This window comes from Schistocerca piceifrons, chromosome 1, assembly GCF_021461385.2.
Source record: "Schistocerca piceifrons isolate TAMUIC-IGC-003096 chromosome 1, iqSchPice1.1, whole genome shotgun sequence".
NCBI lineage: Eukaryota > Metazoa > Arthropoda > Insecta > Orthoptera > Acrididae > Schistocerca > Schistocerca piceifrons.
The window spans coordinates 792,943,103-792,966,822 of NC_060138.1; the positions used below are offsets into that span (position 1 = coordinate 792,943,103).

The 23,720-nt window shown below is 42.4% G+C and overlaps 1 protein-coding gene across 1 annotated transcript in view; it reads left to right on the top strand.

Annotated features, from left to right (window-relative positions):
• Positions 1 to 23,720, top strand: part of LOC124713262 (trypsin-1-like) — a 102,863-nt gene that overhangs the window by 32,631 nt on the left and 46,512 nt on the right. Inside the window, exon 2 of the mRNA XM_047242934.1 lies at positions 16,270 to 16,566. Within this exon, the coding sequence (XP_047098890.1) occupies positions 16,270 to 16,566 (297 nt within the window). The remainder of the gene's footprint in view (positions 1 to 16,269; positions 16,567 to 23,720) is intronic.

Below are 23,720 nucleotides of genomic sequence, written 5' to 3' on the forward strand. Positions count from 1 at the left end.
ATCATATCTATGTTTATGAATTTGAGTCCCTCTAAAAGTCTCTAAAATACACCCTACATCACCAGCCACCAACTTCCGTCGTGTTTTCACTCACATGAACATCTGAGATCCCATTCTTCAAGAATTTCAAGTTGACTTCCCTGTTCAATATTGCCACAAGGCGCAAGACATTTTCTACGCTAGACCACTGACGGTCACTTCGCTACGTCTCGCATTTTGTTTGTGCGTTATTCTTTGTTGAGAGTTTTTGAGCCAACGCTGCGATTTTCAGCTTGGAATGATGCTTGTCAGCTGTATTCTATTACCCTTTCACTTTGAAATGAAAAATAGATAACCCGAAGTCTTGTTGTGTGTTTATATGTCATCGCTTAGTTTTTTAGATTCTTAGTCATTGCTTGCTGGTCCCCACGCGCCACCATATTTCCGCGTCGGCAATTCTACACAAGCGTACAGTTGTAATAGTAATACTAGCTGTATTCATCCTTAGATCACTTTGACAAGGATGTCGATGATATCATGGTATTGCCGTTTAAGAACAAGAAAACATTCATACATACTGGTACACTCCCAGGTCTAGTTTGTCCAAGATGGAACACATAGTTGGCCGTAGCATTATAGCAGGAACCAACCAGACGTTTGCCGATAGAAATTCATGGAAACTACAGAAATCATACATCAACGTGATAGCCTATTAATTTCAATATGAATACCTTGATAGTGGTCGAACAAAATCTGAATAGATAAGGATTGTTGCAGAAATGGTCCTACTCTAGTAGTTGGCTACTATTTTCGAGCAAAGCTTAAGAAACATTGTTGTATATATACTTCGTCTAAGTAATGTTACTAAGATTGTTGAATAGATCCATGTACAATAATACCGAAAGCACATATCGTGTAGTATCATCTCCATCCAAACTGCATACGTACCGAAGTAATGTCAGATTTCATTCCGAGGTATATTCCCACTCTCAGGAAAATTATTGATGCTAGCGCTATATTTGTAGAGCCCTGAACGTAAACTTAAACGAGAGATTGAAGATAGATATGACAGAAATAACTTACTTAGTTGCCGAACTGCTATTATGTACGAAAACATACATGTGACTCAATAATCGGCATAGACGATTTTCTCATCATTCTTGCTTTAAGAACTTGTGCAGCGTGTAATAAATGTTTTAGGATCCCCTGAGGCATTCCCAGACATTTATGGTATTTGAAATCAGTCAATGAAATTTACGACAAAGCAAAACCAATTATGACATAAAGGTATCGGTTTTGTTCTAAACTGATCTGTAGTACATTGTCAATATTGCATTTCACCACTAGACGTAAATGCTGCAAATTTCTCTCTTACTTGACTGGTAGACCTCCAAATCCGAGAACTAGTAACGTTGCCATTTGGCAACTTCACTTGCTTGCACTGTACACAGAATGTTACACCTGCGTGTATGTCTAGCTTAAGATCCCACAGTGATTGTCTGGAGTTCTCTTGTCACGTCTACACTGTAGCCTGTTGCCAAACTGTGGAAAGTCCCGTGATAAGGACGTGACGTTTGCCTCGAGCCTTGGCACGTCGGACCGTGAACATGAAACAAGAGCACAGGTAAAGACCTGAGGGCATAGCTTGCAATAAAGTATGTCCATCAGCTGTCACTTAGCCTATTTGGCTTCTGACACGGTCTTCCGCTGACTCTGAGACTCAAACCTAGTGAGGTGGCGCAGTGGTTAGCACAGTGGACTCGTATTTGTCAGAACTTCTGTTCAAATCCCCGTCCTGTCATCTAGATTTAGGTGTCCCATGGTTTCCGTAAATTCCTTAAGGTCAAACTAGCGATGAAGATTGGGCTCCATCACGCTACTGACGTCGCCGTGGAGGGATGTTAAACTTTAAATCTTCCCTCCTCCTTTTTCCTTATTTGTACCTAGGGTTATTATTTATTTCCGATTTCTGCTACCAGTCATTTTTTTATTTTATGTTTAATCTAACATAATACATCGCGTTTCGAACATGTTCTGTTCCTCATCAGGCGTTTATACATACATACATATAGAGAAATATTACTTAAAAATAAACAGTCTTATACTAGATTAATCTAGAACTCTCTGTCCATTGTTTGTTACTGTAGCGGCTGGTGTGGCATTTGGGGGGTGGGGACCTTGGCCAGTTGTTAAGTGTCCGCAGTCATAGAATTACCTTCATCAATATGAACCATGGAAGTTAGTTGCGGAAACATTAAAGCATTACTAATCAAAAACGTTGAAGAACTTTGTCACTATCGTCGTCATGTCACGTACTGTTGGCAGTTTCAACATAGCCTAGGGAGTTGTGTTGGCGTGATACGTGTATGGCTTACGTCCACCAGAGAAATCCGAGCTCCTTTATCTGTTCAGAAGACTTCAGACATTGACATAGCGGCACTTCTACGCAAACAGTAAATCAGAAGCTGATAGTATTCCGGTCGCTGTAGTGAAAGCTGTTTTACTGAACGCGACAGTTTATCGGAACGTGTTCTTTTTTGTTGTTCTGCTGCTCACGTTCCCCCACACACTTCAAGCGTTAGAAAAATAGAAAATGCTGTCTCGTCGCATGCTGTTGGAAATTATTTATGTACCGTTATTAAATTCGTTCCTTACCTGGTAAGCTTGTCGGAAGCCATCGAAAAAGTTCGAAGAAAAGCAGCTCGTTTTGTATTGTCGCGAAACAGGGGAGAACGTCATGGATATTGATACGTGAGTTGAGGTGGTGATCATTAAAACAAAGGCGTTTTTGGTTGCAGAGAGACGTTTACATGAAATTGCAGTCTACAACTTTCTCCGATAAAGGCGAAAATGTTTTGTTAACGCTATCTACATAGGGAGAGATGATCACTGTAATAAAAAAAATCAGAACTTGCACGGAAAAATGTAAGTGTTCGTTTTCCCCGCGAGCTGTTCAGGAGTGGAACGGTAGAGAACAGTATGAGTGATTCGATGAACCCTCTTCCAGGATCTTAAGTGTGAATTCCAGACTGGTCATCTACATCGACGTAGCTGTACATAATCCCTGCGATTAACCCAAAGTCATTGTTTTCCTTCTTTAAATGTCCCTCATTTACCCCGCAAAGATGTTGTAGATATACTTTCACTGCCTTTGGGCCTTAACACATCCTTTGGTATCACAATAGGAATATAATGGACTGTCATTACGATGAACACAATACAGCATTATGTAATTATATGGTCCCATAGTCTGATAGCGGGTCTTAGGCTGAACATTACAATATACGAGTGTATACAGTATACTAGATGGCAGTTATAAGAGTCGAGGGACATGAAAGGGAAGCAGTGGTCGGGAAGGGAGTGTAGTCTCACCCCGATGTTATTCAATCTGTATATTGAGCAAGCAATAAAGGAAACAAAAGAAAAATTTGGAGTAGGTATTAAAATCCATGGAGAAGAAATTAAAACTTTAAGGTTTGCCGATGACATTGTAATTCTGTCAGACAGCAAAGGACTTGGAAGAGCAGTTGAACGGAATGGACAGTGTCTTGAAAGGAGGATACAAGATGAACATCAACAAAAGCAAAAAAAGGATAATGGAATATAGTCGAAATAAGTCGGGTGAATGCTGAGGGAATTGGATTAAGAAATGAGACACTTAAAGTAGTAAAGGAGTTTTGCTATTTGGGGAGCAAAATAACTGATGATGGTCGAAGTAGAGAGGATATAAAATGTAGACTGTCAATATCAAGGAAAGCGTTTCTGAAGAAGAGAAATTTGTTAACATCGAGTATATATTTAAGCGTCAGGAAGTCGTTTCTAAATGTATTTGTATGGAGTGTAGCCATGTATTCAAGTGAAACGTGGATGATAATTAGTTTGAACAAGAAGAGAATAGAAGCTTTCGAAATGTGGTGCTACAGAAGAATTCTGAAGATTAGATGGGTAGATCACATAACTAATGAGGAGGTATTGAATAGAATTGGGGAGAAGAGGAGTTTGTGGCACAACTTGACTAGAAGAAGGGATCGGTTGGTAGGACATGTTCTGAGGCATCAAGGGATCACCAATTTGGTACTGGAGGGCAGCATGGAGGGTAAAAATCTTAGAGGGAGACCAAGAGGTGAATACACTAAGCAGATTCAGAAGGATGTAGGCTGCAGTACGTACTGGGAGATTAAGCAGCTTGCACAGGATATAGTAGCATGGAGAGCTGCATCAAACCAGTCTCTGGACTGAAGACCACAACAACAACAGTATACTTAGTTCAAATTTTGTGACCTGATGGATGTTATTCTGAACTGCTAATTTCAGTGGTCAATTGAAGTAAGAACTAACCCACGAGAGAGTGTTTTTGAATTATTGGATGTTGCAAGTTTGGTAACATCTGTAATTCGTAAATTACAATAAAATTATTTGTAAGTTTTTCTATGAATTGTTGCACTGTTCTTTAGCTATGTAATTTGCCAGACGGGGAGGAAATTGTTAAGTTCTTTAAAATTGTTATTTCTAGTATTGCCTCTGCTAGTGTGGGTTAACACTGTCTTCGTCAAAAGGTGCCTCGAAAACTGAGCAGATATCTCACGTTTACTTTAATACTTCAGAGAACACTATTGCAGAGTCGCTAAACATAAGAAATAAAGATATTACGGCATCAGCCTTAAAAATGCAAAGCGTAAGAACGTCAGTTTTTTCTGTAGTGACTAAATTAAAACATAAAATGTTTCCAAACTTTCTTGTTGATTTCCTTTTACGCTAGAAAACAGAATACTAGAAAATTAAAAATTCTTCCATAAGGAAACTTGAAATCTGTGACCCAGTTCTAGATCAGAGCCGAGGAGTGTAGGTGCAATGCTACTTCATAGACTAAATCTTTGACCATACACGACGAGCGAGTGTAGTGCTGGTTCTCTTCTCTCAGTTCTTAGTATAAGTTATCGCTGAGTTAGGCCACCGTTCACAACGATAACGCCATAACAGTGAGAAAGTAATATTACCGAGCCGCCTAACAATGGAAAAGTTGTAGATCAGTGAAAAGGATCTTGAACAATAAGTCAAGACAGAGTAAACAGGTATTTATTTGCTGTAATGGCTCACAAAAACCACAAAAAATTAAGAGAATAAATTCTCTAAAACTCAAATTGCAAAATGACGTTAACAATACGAGGAGGAACCAAGTGCGGAAGAGCGCAACAAGATCTGCTCGCCTGGGCAGCTCGCAAAATCGAAGTTAATGATACAACAAGATGCCGCAGATTATAACCAAATTAAGCAACACAATTAGCGTGACAAAATAAGCAAGAAGCCAGCTGCTCGGAATATCGATCACATTACTGCAGTTGTGACATTTACATTACCTCAAAATCGTGCAGCCAAAGGCAGGTGGGAGACGAGTGACCAACACGGCAGGCGGCGATCGAATGGCCCTCCATATCTCCTTACTTAAAAAAAAAGAAACTATGTGATGGGGCCGACTCAATGCTGTTGCCATTATGACTGACAAGAATATCGCTTATTTCACGAAAAAACGGGGAAACCTGCACAGACTTCCCACACATGGCGTTCAAAAAGCATCTTAACAAATAAGTTTTGTACTGGAATGGAGCAGCTTCCCATCGATTGGTTGGCTTCTTCGCACCAAGCATGGTAGAGGGCGACTCAGTTCGATGGATACATCAATTTTGTAGCGAAAGCAACGGACCTTTCCATACTAGTTGGGTGGCTTTCCTCCTTGCAAATGTGCCCAGTAAACTCTAAAAGAAATTAACCATTAAATGGTGGCAAATATGAATCAGTTATCATATAGGTACGTGTGACGGTAGTGGCACGAACTGCAATTAAATTTGTGTCAAAACACCAAAGGAGAAACAGATATTTTGTTAATTGTAGTCACAGCGTTAATAAAGCAGTCCTGGATCTTCTTTTCTTCATTATTCTCTCGAAGACTTTCAGAAAAATAACTGTGTTTAGGTGGTATGCATGCAAATAACTGATTTGTCACTCAGTTCTTTTGTCGATAGGACTGCCGCGAAGCGGGGCGCTGGGGTCGAATTGTGACCAGGAGGTCGAGCACGGTGTGTGGGTGAACGGTCCACTGTCGTGCAAAGTGTACAGAGTTGTAAGTGTGCGCCTTCTTAACTGAATGGTCAGCTCGACTGATCGTCATGCAACGGGCCTGGGTTCGATTCCCAGCCGGGTCGGAGATTTTCTCCGCTCAGGACCTGGGTGTTGTGTTGTCCTCATCATTTCATCAAAACCGGCACGCAAGTCGCCCAGTGTGGCGTCAACTGAAAAGACTTGTAACTCAGCGGTCGAACTTCCCCAGGTGGGGACTCTAGGCCATCACTGCCACGGATGGCAACCAAAGTGGTCCTGCTATGAAATGAAATGGCACCCCAGGCCATCATTCCTGGTGTCAGGCTGGATGGCAAGTGACAGCCAGGTTGGTATCGCACCGCTGTCGAGGGCGTCTCCAGACACGCCTTCGGCCTCGAACCTCATTGACTGGAGTAGAACTGTCTTCAGTGATGAGAACCTGCTGCGAATTGAGCTCAGGTGACCATCGAAGACATGTCTGGAGGCGCCCTGGACAGGAGTGGGATACCAACCAGGCTGTCACTTGCCATACAGTACGACAACAAGGACTGATGATCTGGGGTGCCATTTCATTTCCCAGCAAGATTCCTTCGGTTGTCATCCGCGGCACCCTTACAGCACAGCGTTATGTCGACGACATTCTATATCCCGTTTTGTTGCCCTTCATGGCAAGCCATCCTGGGATTACATTGCAGCAAAATGGCCACCCGCATACGACGAGAAATTAAACCGCTTGACTTGGTGGTTGCCAAACCCTACCTTAGCCAGCAAGGTCACCGGATCTCTCCCCAACTGAGACCGTTTCAAGCATTGTGGGCAAGGCCATCCTAAAAGTTTGCGATTTTAACGATCTAACGTGCCAGTTGGACAGATTTAGGACGATATCCATCAAAAGGACATCCAGCAACTTAATCAATCAATGCTTAGCCGAATAGCTGCTTGCTTAATTCTTAAGGTTCTTTTCTTGAACAAATCACCCGTTTTTTCTGAAATTGTAATCATTTGTTTGTCTGTGCATGTACAGTGTCAGACATAAAAACTGACCGCCGGCCGGGCGCCACAGAAACTAAGTCCGAGTAGTTCACATAAGGTGGCCAATAAAACCGACCGCTCCTGACAACGCTAAGTCCGGCAGTCTGCACAATCTGGCAACATTGTAAGATGCAGAAATGTCAGAAGGAAGGGTTGTCTACTTTCGAGACGTTGTCGTGTTGTGTGAGCCTGTCGTCTAGTGGTTATCTCCGTGCATTTTAAACTTATAGTCAAGCGTTCGCGTCCAACTGTGTCTCCTTTTCTATTCGGCCCTCGTCTAAAGTTGAGAGTCTGATTGAGCATTGAAGATAATTCGCTTCACAGTCTACCCACCAGAAATAACAAATACTTCCAGTAACAATTCCGCAGGACAGCTCGTGGCTGCGTCGCGATCAGAACAGCTTATACTCGAGCGTTTCCTCGCGCTGCAGCGGCTACTGGGCACCAGCCAGACGCCACGCGCCGCCCAGGTGATCACGGCGCGGCGCGGCGCTGTCATTTTCGAATTTGAAGTTCTAGTTATCATCTTTCAGTTTAGCATTGGATTTTGCATACTTGAAAATCTTGAACTACGGTTAAGCGTTGCAAAATTGGGTCGCACGTGGAAAAATATTTGAACTGTGTGTGGAGCGAGTGCTTTTGGGAAAAACACGCCAGAAAAAGATATTCATGTTTCAACAAAGATCTTTCTGGCATGAATGAATCTCAACATTAAGAAAGTATCGACTACTGATATAAGTGATAGATTACCATTTAACCATCATGCGACATTTGCATTCAACAGGCAAGGTTCAGACATCTGGTGTAGGAGTACTGCATGCTCTAATTCGAAACAACAAAAATCAATGGCGTGACTATTACTACAGTTTTGCTTCAACGTAATCAGGTCGCTCATTGAGCATTCCTGTGCAGTACTGTTACTGGTGACGTGTTACGATGCCTTTATCCTTAACTTCCTAATACATGAAATGCTGACCCCTACCAAAAGACGTAAACTGGAGCAAAGACTAGTGTGAACATAATATTTTGCAACTGGTAGCTTCAAAAGTGTTTCGCACTACAAATTCTTCTCCTGAGGGTGTGTACATCACAGCTGGAATTTGTTGCCAACAACTGAGACACCTTTCGGTCGCTGTGTGTCTGCGTAATTGACTGGCGCGAGTGTTGTTCAACAGACAGCAGTCGTCACTTTCAATGGACTCAATGACTGCATGTATGTGCGTGTGTGCGTGTTCACGCACAATCTGAAACAATACTATTAACATCAGAGAGACAAGCAACAATAAATATTGCATCAAATATAACTGTGAAGTATTTTAATGCAATGGCTAGTTACTACAAACTAAATTTTTACCCAATCCATGTCCAACATACTACGTTAAGTACGAAGTATTAACTCCATAATATCGCTAGCAGAGACAGTGCGCGCTTGTCGCGGCTCGCGACGAGTGCAGCCGCGATTTGTTTATGTTGGCTGAGCGTGGACACTGCAGCAGACGCTTCGCCATAAGCAGAAAGAAATCACCTTGGCTCTGACTGCAGTGAGAAGACATCACTACCTGTATGTTCTTATAGTAACCAGTGTGAGACTCTACTCACTGGTGCCATGGAGCAATCGGAACGGGTATCATGTCATTAGTCATCAAAATATTAACCAGCGATGAAATGTCCACTCTATTTGAATCCCAAAAAATAGGAACCTTCTCACAAAGTAATATGAGGTGATATCAAAATTTATCCAACACACAAAAATTAACTGCAGAGCTTTCATGCACGCAGTAGTAGTACACAAGGAAATATTATGTCTTGGAAGCGTGTACTTCATTTCGTCCTCTCATATCGACGTCCTTGTTTTAGTATGAAGTGGGAAAATAAACACAAAAAACTAAAGTTTCTGAGAAGCATCTTAGTCATTTCCTCTCCTCATATCATAGCTTTTTAGTATGAAGTGAAAAATAAACAGTTTAGGATTCTGAAGTACAATATGACACCAGATTCTTATCGTAGGCGCTATCGGAAACGCAAAAAGCAGGGAGCTCTCCATTCTTTTGTCCAACAGTCAGTTTTCTTTCATGCATTACTACCACTCGCAGATTCTTATTGAAGGAGTTGCGGGCATCAAGTTCTTCAGCAGAATGAGCCTTATGCCACTGTGCTAATTACCGTATAGAAAAAATGCAACAAAGACGAGTTCCCCTAGAGCAGTGAAGATATTTGCACTTGTGTGTATTCAGAAATGACTGCCAGCTGCCACAACACTTCACAGAATTAATTCTACAGGCAACACAACTGTGAGTGCACTTCAGACTTAATTCAGTAAGTCGTCAGGAGACGGAAACGTCAAATTAACGTCGCTTTCCGAGTCATATTCAATCCAAAATGAGGTGTTATTAAGGTAGTTGAGTGTTCTAGCAATTACACGTTCGGAATTCTCATATGAGTATTTCGATAGCCAAAAGAACCCGTTAGTGTGAAACCATCGGGAACCACATTAATATCAAACTGCAACAACTCGAGACAATACGTGGACTCTTCCCTTCGATGGGTACGCTCTTACAGTTATTTAGGATTCTCTCTGTCCAAGGCGTAATGCAAATGGAACTACACAGTCGTGAGGAGTTTTCCGCTATTCTTGACAAACATCAGCAACTTGTAATCACTGTAACAACTGTGTGATGATGATGGTACAGGCTGTCAGTGGATGTGGTGGTGTTACGCTGTCAAACTGCTTACAGTAACGTTATGCTGGCGCACATTATCTAGCGCTGACTATCTAAGTAAAGATAGTGTGGTGGCGTCGTCGCTTTTCTTTATTCGGCATCGATTTAACGAACGCAGTACTCCATTCACGAGCTGCTAATGATACAGTATGACTACAGAGATCATCGTGAAGGTATTACATTAATTCTGCAGTGAATTGCTTGACAAATATTACCGTCAGCTATGCAGCTGAAATGACTCACCACACATGTACTCTATGTTGCACTTGGTTAAGAAGTGATCACCTCGCTGCAATCCTGCTTCTACTGTTCGTAAATACTTGTATACTGACCATTAGTTATTTGACTAAATATGCGCTACAGTCTGATTCGCATGTATATGACATAGATTAGCGCCTTCACAAAGCAATGACTAAGGAATGGATGCTGTTCAAGTCCCATTACGTTTACGGCAAGACATGTTCGCAAATCACCTGTATTTCCTCAAAAAACAATTGCATCTTAAATATCGAAGGAGAGACGTGCACATTGTCACAGGGCGTTGAAATACAGCAACGGCGGCAGATGAATATTTGTGCCCAACCGGGGTTCGAACGTAGACCTCCTGCATAGTAGGCAGACGCGCTGACCATTGCACTATCGGGAGGCAACGGTCAACCCCCCCTGCAGGACCTGTCTACACACGCACCTCGTCCGATTCAAATTCCCATCTTTGGCGCACACCACACACCCGGTATCCCTGTCCATTATTCCACTCGCTCGCAGCTACACTATATTCCAGCGAGGGTTCGGACGATGACGTGAGTCTAACACTGAAATCTTTCGATGGGCCTTTGAGACCTGAATAATTATACAGGATGTTTCAGGGGGAATAGTAAGTATTGTAGGAGGTGGTAGTATAGACAAATTACAGAAAAATGCCATATTACATGTGTCCAATTTTTATTGAGTACATACAGCTGGATTCAATGCATTTTCGTTTCGTTTGTTGGTGCTTACAAGACCCAGTTGTCTACACTTCCTTGAAAATGAGCTTCCGGCATTATTGGAAGAGGTTCCTTTGGCTACAAGAATGCGTATGTTCCTCCAGCACCACGGAACTCATGCACATTCTAGTCGTCAGGTGACATATCATATCATACAAACCTAACATTTCCCGGAAGATGGATCAGTAGATATGGGCACTTTTATTGGCCAGCAGGGACGCAGACCTTATCCCTTAGGATTTTTGCCCGTGGGGATGATTGAAAGTCCACAAAGAAAAAGTAATCCCAAGAGCCGAATTGATCGTTCGCATTATGAATAGCGCAGCCCTCATAAAAGAACGCAAAGTCGACCTTAGAAGAGCTACACGTGGTTTATTAAGAGAAGTCAAAAGTGCATGGAAGTTGGTGGGGAATTTTTGAAAATCAACTTCGAAAGTCATTTTCCTATGTTTTGAGTTTTTTAGGGTTGCGTACTAACAGCTGTATCACTGTACTCAATAAAACTTGACATATTTATATGCAATTTTTATGCAATTCATGTATACTACCACCTGCTAAAATGTCCACTATTCCTCCTGAAACACCCTGTGTATGCATATATGTGTGGTGTCTATTCTTTCGAACATGTCCGAAAGAAAAGACCCCACAAATCTGGTTTCGAACCTGGTCAGGCCAAATTTTCATCTGCCGCCCTAGCTGTGTCTTAACTCCCTGTAACTGCCTGAACATCTGTTGTCTTTCGATATCCGACCACACACACACACACACACACACACACACACACACACACACACACACATATATATATATATATATATATATATATATATATATATATATAAGTGCTATTCGGAAAATGTTTGAAAACTCAGTGATAGTGACGGACTGGACCTGCATTAACCTACTCATTTCACTAAGTATAGCTGTAATTTTCTGAACAATTCATATTTAATAAGTGACAGCGATTTGGAAATTTTACCTTTGCGAGATGGTTACTTTATATATTAATTACACTGTCTCTCATCATTTACTTCGTGGGAATCCTGCTTCTTTCTACCCTAGCTTATACAACAGCAATGAGTGAATGCTTGCATTCTTGATATCTCACTGGTTGTGCTACTGCAACTGTAGCCAAAGAAAATCCCGCTAGAAAATTATCCTTCAAGTCAGATGGTATTGCTCCTCCTCTACTGTCACTGAAAACGATCACAACGAAATTAAGTATAGGAACCCTACGAAACCCTTGAGTTCATACTGCGGAGCTGTGCAGATGAAAAAAGTAGTTTTTCACAATTATCAGGTGACAGATGGAGTTTATCAAATTCTACTAATTATGACTGCATTATTAATTGTTGTATCATAGGCGCTTTTCTCCCGCTTATTGTAACTATTTTTTGAATGTTAGTGCTGGAAGAATAGAAACATCAGATTTTCGCAATATGGAATATTCGAATTCACCAAGTCTTCACATTTCGAGCAACGGCAGAATATCCGTCAGAAAAGCTGACAACGGAAGTCAGGTCATGCGTGTCTTTTGGTGGGTGTGTCAATGACAGTGATCTCAATAACAATATTGCATAGCAAGGATACGTTGCCAAGTCGACGACTGGAGAAGCTCCAAAATTGTGAACTGTGTCTGGTGAATACGCTTACAAGGTTTCGGTCCGATTAAGACAATAAAACACAAATAATTATCGCAGTTATTAATTTATGGCGTTTCGTTTTCACTCAGTGCATCGACGTATTACAAGTAATTACACTCTAGCCCCTAAACCTAGTTACAGAAATGTGAATAAGAACCATTGAAATATGAGGATATTTCCGTCCTTGCCAGTCACAACTTTGAGACGAAGCTATAGTCACTTCCGAGGTCACTCACAGAACACATCAGCTGGTATGCTTCCTGACAGTATAACTGAAACTTGGCATCAACGCAGAATATGTTTGACAACTCTGACCGACGAGTTACTTCCTTGATGGCACAGAACTATCCTGCTAAATTCGCTTCATATTACAGTGTCATTTCAACTGAATAACGTGATTTTCTCATGAGATGTGAAATAAGGATGTTAGTTAATACTCTTGAGTCAACGAAAATCGTTCCACATGGGAAATACAACTACTCTCGTCTCTTATGTTGCGATTTATCTGTCGTAGGGACTAGTGGGCTAGTAAGTAAGACACACCTGCCGCACCTCTTCGTTAGCTCCGAGGCCCATCCCGACGTCACTTACTTCCGAGGTACTCGTCAGAACGCCACGGTGTGGATTTAGGGTATGGCATTTTCATACTTTTTTGATGAGAGCGTTGCAGGGTTGTTAGATTACTGGCATTATTTAACGACCAACTACAGGATTTTACGGCGCAAAGCGTCGTATGGTACGCTCTTTGCGAATTACTTGGGGTCGTTGTTTACGCACCCTCCAGATCATTGGGATGTACCGGGTGTGAGAAGAGACTGATATATCGCACGTGATGGAATGATGAGAGACATCAACGGTAATTACAGGGTGTTTCACCCTCGCTTAACGAGAACACGACCAGGACATCCCGCCGTCTGGCTGCTGTGGGCACCCCCGAGAGAAAAAAGAACAAAAAAGAATTAAAAAATAAAAACATAAGAACAAAATGAACAACAAATAAAATATAATAAATTATTTTACCCCTTCCTTTATCATTTTCTTTTTTTTAATAAAATGTTCAGAGGCATATTTAATTTTTGTTCGTGGGCGGAGCCTGAAGTGGTGGCGCACGACCGTCCTAGTTAGCTTTAGGATTAAAGTGGCGGTGGCACAAGCTTTGTTTTCCTTTTTAGGTTAAATAGGTTTGGGGGTAGTATGGGTGATAGGGCCAACGCCTGAATTGGAAGAGGTCTAAACACTACAAAAAAATAAAAAATACAAAAAGTAAAATTAAGTAAAAACAAAAACTTAAAAAATAAAGGAGGTAACTTGCTTGCCTACCAGGTGCAAGCTGCTTTCATTCGCCTTTCGAGACTCGTTGAAAGCCATATTTTTAATTCTTTTGTAGCAGAGCTACAAGCAGGAAGATGGAAACTCAATAAGGGAATCGTAAGACAACGCTCGAGCAAAATTCGTCTTGCCACTTTCAGTACCTCTTACCGTCAGAGCGAAAACCTTATGGTACTGCAAAATTCATAATGCCACTTTTAGTTTTTGCCGACATATTTTTTGTGGTTGTGAATACGTAATTTTATCTATGAACTACCACATTTTCATAATACTTGAGTATAGTATAGGACAGGGAGTAAATACAGACCTCTTCGAAGTCAAAAGTCGGTAATATCCCACTAATTCGCGTTAAAATAGGCACAATCGTCTTACAGACACTTAATACTTTATTAAGGGAGACTGCCGTCATGATGTTTCTGTAGTTACTTGAATAAGTTAGTACAGTGGATACTTCAACTGCGTTTTCCATTAGTTTATTGAACGCAAGAGTAATCATCAAAGAGAAGTTAATCAGCAACAGTACATTCTTTCACACTATCTAAAACAATCTGACAATGGTAAAGTACTTTTCAAATTCTACGCGTGTAGAAACGTACTGGTTGAAACGATGTCATTAAATCAGTGAAATTTGAAGAGCATTTTCGTCTACAAATGAATTGCGTTGACGGTTAACCGTTCAAGAGAAGTAAAGACAAAAGTTTACGAGTATACGATCAGAGGAACAAGAGCCTGAGAGATGACTTCCCTATCAATTTCCTGGATAGTTCTGTTTCTCAAATCAACAGAGTGCGTTATCATGCAGTAGCAGACGTGATGTAGTTTGGTCGATCTATTTTCTTACACTGCGACAAAAATGTCTTAATTGTTCACAAAAAATTCCAGCTGTGATGCACACACCCTTGGGAAGAATTCGTAGAGCAAAGCACACTTTTGGAGCTATCAGATGGAAAACATTATTTCACACTTCTCTTTTCTCCAGTTTAAGTCTTTTTGTAGGGCTCAGCCTTTCATTCCTTCGTAGGAAGATAACGATAAAGGCATCATAACTCGTCAGCAGTAACAGTATTGCATAGGAATGTTCAGTGAGCGACCTGAAGACGTTCAAGAAAAATTGCAATAATAGTCACTGCGTTGATTTTTGTTGTTTCGAATTAGAGCATGCAGTACTCCTGCACCAGACTTCGGAACCTTGCCCGTTGAGTGCAAATGCATGATTGTTAAATGGTAGCCCATCAATTATATCAGTAGTCCAGATTGTTTAATGTGAAAAATCATTCATGCCAGAAAGACCTTTATTGAAACAAGAGAATCTCTTTCTGGCGCATTTTTGCCAAAAGCACTCGCTCCACACACAGTTCAAATCAATCGAGCATCCTCCTCTGCACGCACCCCTTTATTATACCAAAAATAAATATTGTTTTACAAAAGTTACACGTTTTTCCACCCCGTGACCCAATTTTGCAACGCTTAACCGAAGTTCATGATTTTCAGGTATGCAAAATCCAATGCTAAACTGCAAGATGATAACTAGATCTTCAGATTCGAAAAAGACAGTTGATATATACACTGATAGCGCCGCGCCGTGACGTGATCAACTGGGCGGCGCTGGATTTCAGGTGACGGGTGGTGTCTGGAAGGTGGCCGGCAGCCGCTGCAGCGCGAGGAAACGCTCGAGCGTAAGCTGTTCTGATCGCGACGCAGCCACGGGCTGTCCTGCGTAATTGTTACTGGAAGTATTTGTTATCTGTGGTGGGTGGAATGTGAAGCGAATTATCTTTGATGCTCAGTCAAACTCGTAACTTTAGACGAGGGCCGAAACGTGATTTAAAAAAAGTAGCTACACTTGGACGCGAAGACGCGACTACAAGTTTAGACTGCACGACTATTACCAGTAGACCACGGGCTCAGACACCACGACAACCTCTCCGAAGTAGACAACACCTCCTCCTGACACTTCTGCATCTTACAGTGTTGCCAGATTGTGTAGATTGCCGGACTTGCGGTCGGTTTTATTGGACACCTTAACTGAACGACACGCACTTAGTCTCAGTGGCGGCCGGCCGGCGGTCAGTTTTTATGTCTAAGACTGTACATCACATCTACAGATTTCCATCCCACCTTTTCCTTTACCAAACGTACTGTGGGAGTTGTTTTATCCTGAGCCTTGTTTGCGTCTGGAACAAGGGACTGATTACCCTGTAGTTTGGTCCCTTTATCCCTCAAACCAACCTTCCGTCCCATTCGGATATTGCCTTCATGGTGCGTGTTTTCTTTATCTTAGAGTGAATTTTATGTTAAAATGCTATAAAATAAAATTAAAATAAAATAAACGCAGAGCTGTTGCTGCCATAGCCATATTGTCCAAGGCGAAGAGCTGTTGTCGCCCTCTTACATGCTCCACTGTCACTCGCTTTGTTTTGGTGGAGGAGCTATTATGTGGTACGATAAGTGAGAGTTGAGAGCAATCGTACGGCCGGTCCTCAGGGTCGCCGTGCCGCACGCGCAGCGGCGAGTCGGGCGTGTGCCAGCCGCTGCACCGCTGCCGGCACGTGCTGTGGAAGCAGCCCACGGCCTGCTCGCGGCACTCCGTCTGCTGCCCCGGCGCCGCCGCGCCCCCCACCGCCGCCTCCTCCGCCTCCACCGCCGCCTCCTCCGCCTCCACCGCCGCGTCCTCCGCCGCCTACAGTGCACCGACGCCTCGTACCACAGCTGCAACCGCTACCACGCAGAGGGACACCAGTGCGACCACACAACGAGCAGGCTTGTCCAAAAGTCAACAGAGTGAGTATGTCCCCCAACCCTGGCGAACAACTACACTACTGGCCATTAAAATCGCTACACCACGAAAATGTCGTGCTACAGGAAGAAGATGCTGTGATAAGCAAATGATTAGCTTTTCAGAGCATTCACACAAGGTTGGCGCCGATGGCGGCACTTACAACGTCCTGACACGAGGAAAGTTTTCAACCGATTTCTCATACACAAACAGCAGATGACCGTCGTTGCCTGGTGAAACGTTGTTGTGATGCCTCGTGTAAGGAGGAGAAATGCGTACCATCACGTTTCCGATTTTGATGAAGGTCAGATTGTAGTCTATCGCGATTGCGGTTTATCGTATCGCGACATGCTGCTCCCGTTGGTCGAGATCCAATGACTGTTAGCAGAATACGGAATCGGTGGGTTCAGGAGGGTAACACCGAACGCCGTGCTGGATCCCAACGGCCTCGTATCACTAGCAGTCGAGATGACAGCCATCTTATCCGCATGGCTGTAACGGATGGTGCAGCCACGTCTCGATCCCTGAGTCAACAGATGGGGACGTTTGCAAGACAACAACCATCTGCACGAACAGTTCGACGACGTTTGCAGCAGCATGGACTATCAGCTCGGAGACCGTGGCTGCGGTTACCCTTGACGCTGCATCACAGACAGCAGCGCCTGCGATGGTGTGCAGTCGCGATACGCTACAATCCGACCTTTATCAAAGTCGCAAACGGGATGGTACGCATTTCTCCTCCTTACATGAGGCATCGCGACAACGTTTCACCAGGCAACACCGGTCAGCTGCTGTTTGTGTATGAGAAATCGGTTGGAAACTTTCCTCTTGTCGGCACGTTGTAGGTGTCGCTACCTGCGCCAACCTTGTGTGAATCCTCTGAGAAGTTAATCATTTGCATATCACAGCATCTTCTTCCTGTCAGGTATATTTCGCGTCTGTAGCACGACATCTTCGTGGTGTAGCAATTTTAATGGCCAGTAGTTTAGTATGTGGAGCCCAGCTGAATCATCCAGTTCTTATAAGACCCATACAAAAATGTATTTGCGTTAGATAGCCGAATTGAGGGTAAAAGTATAGTTACAGTGTACCTAACTCTCATATTACATTGCGTTGTGAAGTTGGTAGCTGCTCGAAGAATTATGGGAAGTAAATACGATAAAACATGAGTCGGGCATCAGTAGCGAATGATATTGTTCGTTTGTAATGTTGTATATTATGTCAGAAATGTACTTAAAGTGCCGAAATATTTCCAGCAAAAAAGGCAGCTAATGACGCGCTGTTCCTATCGGCGCAGTGAATCCTGATAGATGAAGAGGGCTAATTGGGAGCGGTCGTAAGTGAACTGCGTCTTGAGCAGCGTTTTTGCGGAGTCATGGTTTGTGATATCGTAAGTGAATTTTTATGCACATATTATTGTGCTCTTAGATTCCTAATAACCACATACTCGAAAATCGTAACATTCGTAAATTACGGTAAAGTTAATTAGGTACACAGTACTGTAAAAATGATTGATGGTCGTTTCACACGCAGCAATTTAAGGTGTACCCTTAGGTTCCTGCCTAATTACATATTCGAAAGACGCGAAATATTCGTAAAAAAAAGAAGAGAAAGAAGTTTTGAGAAATAATACGGTAAATATGATTAGGACTACTGTTCATTTCATTCGCAGCAATTTAAGCTGTGCTCTTAGTTTCATGCCTATCCACATACTCGAAAATCATGCAATATTCGCAAAAAAACAACAAAGTATTTTTCGTAAGCAAGACTACGCACGATTTAACTATTCCGAAATGCAAATATTAGAAACACGTTCTCTGAACTGCATGAATAAATGTTTCCTGACTCCACTTTTTCTTCCACGTATATATCCAAACAAGTAGTACTTAACCCTCTGCGTAGTTAGTTGAAGTAAAAACTGTTCAAACTAATGCGCAGAAAAATGATCTTGTACCAACACAGTGAGCTTGCTCCAAAAAGTACACGATCTAAGTTTTGAAATGTTTATCATCCGATTGAAATTTCGTTAGCTGTGGCTCAGCCGTGTAAAACTACTTTTAAAAAACCTAAGACAATCGGACATTGCTTATCACATTCAGGAGAACATGTTTTGTTCTTTTGCGAACGACTTCAAAGAAACTCTACGTGGTTCCTCACTCCGTGCCGTCAGACGGCCATCTGCCGAGAACGCGCCTATCTCCTCTTTCACACCTCTTCTTGCCAAACATAGATTGACCAGTCTCTGCAACCGACTCAGCTCCTCAAGCCTGTCGCCATTCACACAATAAGACTTCGCGGCAAAAAATGAAACATTAAACAGCATGATCTGATAAATGCAGGTTCAAAAATGGCTCTGAGCACTATGGGACTTAACTTCTGAGGTCATCAGTCCCCTAGAACTTAGAACTACTTAAACCTAACTAACCTAAGGACATCACACACATCCATGCCCGAGGCAGGATTCGAACCTACGACCGTAGCGGTCGCGCGGTTCCAGATAAATGCAGGTGTTCAGCAAAAGAAACTAGTGCTACACCTTTTTAATCCACAAACAAGTTATTTTCAGTGTGTCTCCCATAGTGATTCTGCTTGCATCTAATCAACTTTTTTGACGAATACTAATGTGACAAATAAGTATCTGCGCAGTCTCTGTACGTCATCATACCTATCTTTCCGGGCTGCAAGGTTCATAGGCCGGGAACGTTTCGTGTACAACCTGTGTTTAGCAATGAATCCGCAATTTATGCGCCATCTCACTGTCTCGCCCTGCAAGTTAAAGCAGCTACACTGAAATACGAAAAAATAAAACAAGAAATCTCACAATATTCCAAGAAACGTAAATAAAAATTGTTACGAAAATCAGTAATCAACCCTAAATCCATTATAGCGAGACTTAGAGGTCTAATCACTCCTAGTGTTCATTACGAAAGTAGAAGTACTGAAATCGCTTTTGCGTGAAGTCATACCTTGCGCCGAAACAAATCATTAGAATCCGCGATTCTCACTGGCTATCGTATGTTACCCGATTGGCTACGGGCAATGGAAACAAAAACGGAAGAAATTACAATTGCAGCACGCATCGTAAGAGCTAAGTACTCCGTTCCTGCACTTCAGCTGAAATTAGTTCCTTGACTCTGATATCCAGCGCCTCTCTCTGGAATCGACTAAGCCGTCCTGACGGGTTCTTCTAAAGACTAAATTCTCTGTTAGTCTTCCTACTGTTTTTCATTTTCCTTTTCATAAACAACTCTTGACTGGAAGCATATAACGCTATTTCCCTTAACTGTAGCTTCCGATGTCGATTAAATAATCCCTCTGTTTTTGTCTTTGTTGAAGAGGTCACCAGCGATATTTTCTGAAAGCCTGACTTGAAAGAATGTAGTTACTTGCGTCTCTAAACACTTAAATCCCAACAAAAACGAAACAGCTATTGCTGCGTCTGTTATAGAGATGTATAACAATTGGCGGATTGTAGGTAATGTTTAGAGCTAGTAACGAATGAACGAGAAGAGACTACAACCGCTACGAATATCATATGAAAACTGCATGACTGGTCATTCATGGCATTTAACTCATTTTACTGGGTGTCTGAGCCACATAGAAATGCTTAATCATTCAGCGTATGGGTGACAAGTGTGTGCGATTTGTGTTACTGTGATTTCTTGTATAGCACAGTAGACTGACGTTCGCAACCATCCGTCTGGTGGGATCATCACCGAAAGCGTCAAACATACTCACTAATCCATTCAACAGTTCAGATAATAAAGATTTAACCCAGGCCCCCTGCCACGCAGTCAAATGAGATTAGAAATACCTCTCCTTCCTTTCCCTACCAAATTCTGGTCACGAAAATTTATCACTACCAGGATTCTAACCAGATGACCCTGGTAACACGTCATCGAGGCAGCATGCGATAGCAAACTTCGTAGGACAACGTATATGTTACGTTATTCTGTTTTTCCGATAATTACAATATACGTAAAATTAATGCTTCCTCAACGCAAACTGCCTGAGATAAACTTTGATGATCAGCCCGGATATCTTGTTTGCAAAATCTAATTACTCTGAATATAACTGCAGTGTTGGAGACCTACATATTCATTAACTACACATGCCTGTGAGAATTTGTTACGCATCCGCAGGAAGATGCAATCGATTTAGCGCCTACTATTTGGGTGCCAAGGATTTGCAGAATTCATTTATTTGATGTCTTACCTTCTGACTGCTGCCATTGCTTCATGTTCTTCTTGCATTTCGCGGTTTTCGCGACTCTTCACAGAATGGAGTCACACACATTCACGTAGCTCGCCAGTCGTCTCGTCTCGTCTCGAACTGTTGCTAAGCAACGGCGTCGGCAGCCGCAGGGGCCCCTGTATTGTTGAGAAGTGCGTAGCGTCTTGCGTGATATGTTGTTTACTCTAAGAGGAAAAGCGGGAAATAATCACCACATAATTAAGGAAACAGTCCAACGATAATTGTAGGGGCGTATCGGGGCTGCGATGACCGGGCAATGTACCCGCGAATAAGGTACTTCTGGAAAGCAAAGAACAGGAAAAAGTAAGGAAAAATTAAAACGAGAAGGAAAACTGAAAAAAAACAGTAAATTGCATAAGTCAAGAGACGTCTTCCCTACATTAAAGAACGTAAGATTATTTTGGAAATTAAACTGACGTGCGACTAAGTGACTCGTTTAGATCCTTCATCCAGATCAAAGATCAGTCCGCTTTAGGATAAAAGCATCAGTTAATTGAATATAAAGAAAGCAAGGCCCTACAAATGAGTAAAAGTTTAGTCTAAGGCTACGACGAAGGATACGTGGCGCACACAGTAGTGTGCAACAAACAACTGAGTCACAATTTAAATGTAATCCTTACAAATGCTGTAGAGGCTAATCAAGAAACAGCCCTGTATTTTAATGCAGTTGAAGACATCTACATTTTTTGGTCACGAATCGATGCGTTGGTAGGATTTAAAAACTCGTCGTGAATGCTTCCATGGCAACGTTAAAGACTCAAAATCCAGTGAATTGGGCTAGCATATAAGGAACCATCCTTAAAGCGTGAAGCAGAATAAATAAATACATCGAGGTGCGGTTTTCGCCAAGTTATATCGGACAATATGGCGAATTTAATGACGTTCGCTGATAATTTTTATCGTTTATAGTCGTCGAATTAAGACACCGCCTTTTTTTCTAATAGAACTATATTCTTTTTTACTGCGCCATTTAAAAGAAGCTTCTAAAAGAATTTCAACGATATAACGTGAATAAGACTTGACCAGCTAGTATCAAGATAACAGCGCCGCAAACCACTGTGCCGGCGTCAGGAGAACAGGTTCCACAAGCGTCTGGGCTAGTATATCAAATACAAGTAAATATGTACTTTAGCTATGGTTCTTATGTTTACCTGTGCACTTGAAGTCCATAAGTCTACGTTCTGCAGTTGTAACAATCAGATAACTTGCCAATAAAGCTATTGAGACATTCACAATACATACAACAGTCGAAAAAGTGAACACTGTTTATGATGAATGTCGCCAAACTATTACAGCAGCGCTGTGGTTGTACGAGGTGCATTCAAGTTCTAAGGCCTCCGATTTTTTTTCTAATTAACTACTCACCCGAAATCGATGAAACTGGCGTTACTTCTCGACGTAATCGCCCTGCAGATGTACACATTTTTCACAACGCTGACGCCATGATTCCATGGCAGCGGCGAAGGCTTCTTTAGGAGTCTGTTTTGACCACTGGAAAATCGCTGAGGCAATAGCAGCACGGCTGGTGAATGTACGGCCACGGAGAGTGTCTTTCATTGTTGGAAAAAGCCAAAAGTCACTAGGAGCCAGGTCAGGTGAGTAGGGAGCATGAGGAATCACTTCAAAGTTATCACGAAGAAACTGTTGGGTAACGTTAGCTCGATGTGCGGGTGCGTTGTCTTGGTGAAACAGCACACGCTCAGCCCTTCCCGGACGTTTTTGTTGCAGTGCAGGAAGGAATTTGTTCTTCAAAACATTTTCGTAGGATGCACCTGTTACCGTAGTGCCCTTTGGAACGCAATGGGTAAGGATTACGCCCTCGCTGTCCCAGAACATGGACACCATCATTTTTTCAGCACTGGCGGTTACCCGAAATTTTTTTGGTGGCGGTGAATCTGTGTGCTTCTATTGAGCTGACTGGCGCTTTGTTTCTGGATTGAAAAATGGCATCTACGTCTCATCCATTGTCACAACCGACGAAAAGAAAGTCCCATTCATGCTGTCGTTGCGCGTCAACATTGCTTGGCAACATGCCACACGGGCAGCCATGTGGTTGTCCGTCAGCATTCGTGGCACCCACCTGGGTGACACTTTTCGCATTTTCAGGTCGTCATGCAGGATTGTGTGCACAGAACCCACAGAAATGCCAACTCTGGAGGCGATCTGTTCAACAATCATTCGGCGATCCCCCAAAACAATTCTCTCCACTTTCTTGATCATGTCGTCAGACCGGCTTGTGCGAGCCCGAGGTTGTTTCGGTTTGTTGTCACACGATGTTCTGCCTTCATTAAACTGTCGCACCCACGAACGCACTTTCGACACATCCATAACTCCATCACCACATGTCTCCATCAACTGTCGATGAATTTCAATTGCTTTCACACCACGCAAATTCAGAAAACGAATGATTGCACACTGTTCAAGTAAGGAAAACGTCGCCATTTTAAGTATTTAAAACAGTTCTCATTCTCGCCGCTGGCGGTAAAATTCCATCTGCTGTACGGTGCTGCCATCTCTGGGACGTATTGACAATGAACGCGGCCTCATTTTAAAACAATGCGCATGTTTCTATCTCTTTCCAGTCCGGAGAAAAAAAATCGGAGGCCTTAGAACTTGAATGCACCTCGTACACTGAAGAGTATCCAGATCGTGGCAAGCAATCACGATCTGTCTTTGCAAACATTATAAAATAAGTTCTACAAACTGCAAGTGTGGAGAGTAAAATATGCCAAGGAACAAAAACACCAAGTGTTGGATTGTGACGTTATGGAGCCAGTATTCCATGTCAGCCAACTTGGATTTTAACGTCATAGATCCTGTCCCATTATTCCAACTCTTGGATTCTGACATTGTATGGCCAGTATGCCCAGCTCGCCATGTCAGATCGCCATCTTGGATTTCCTGC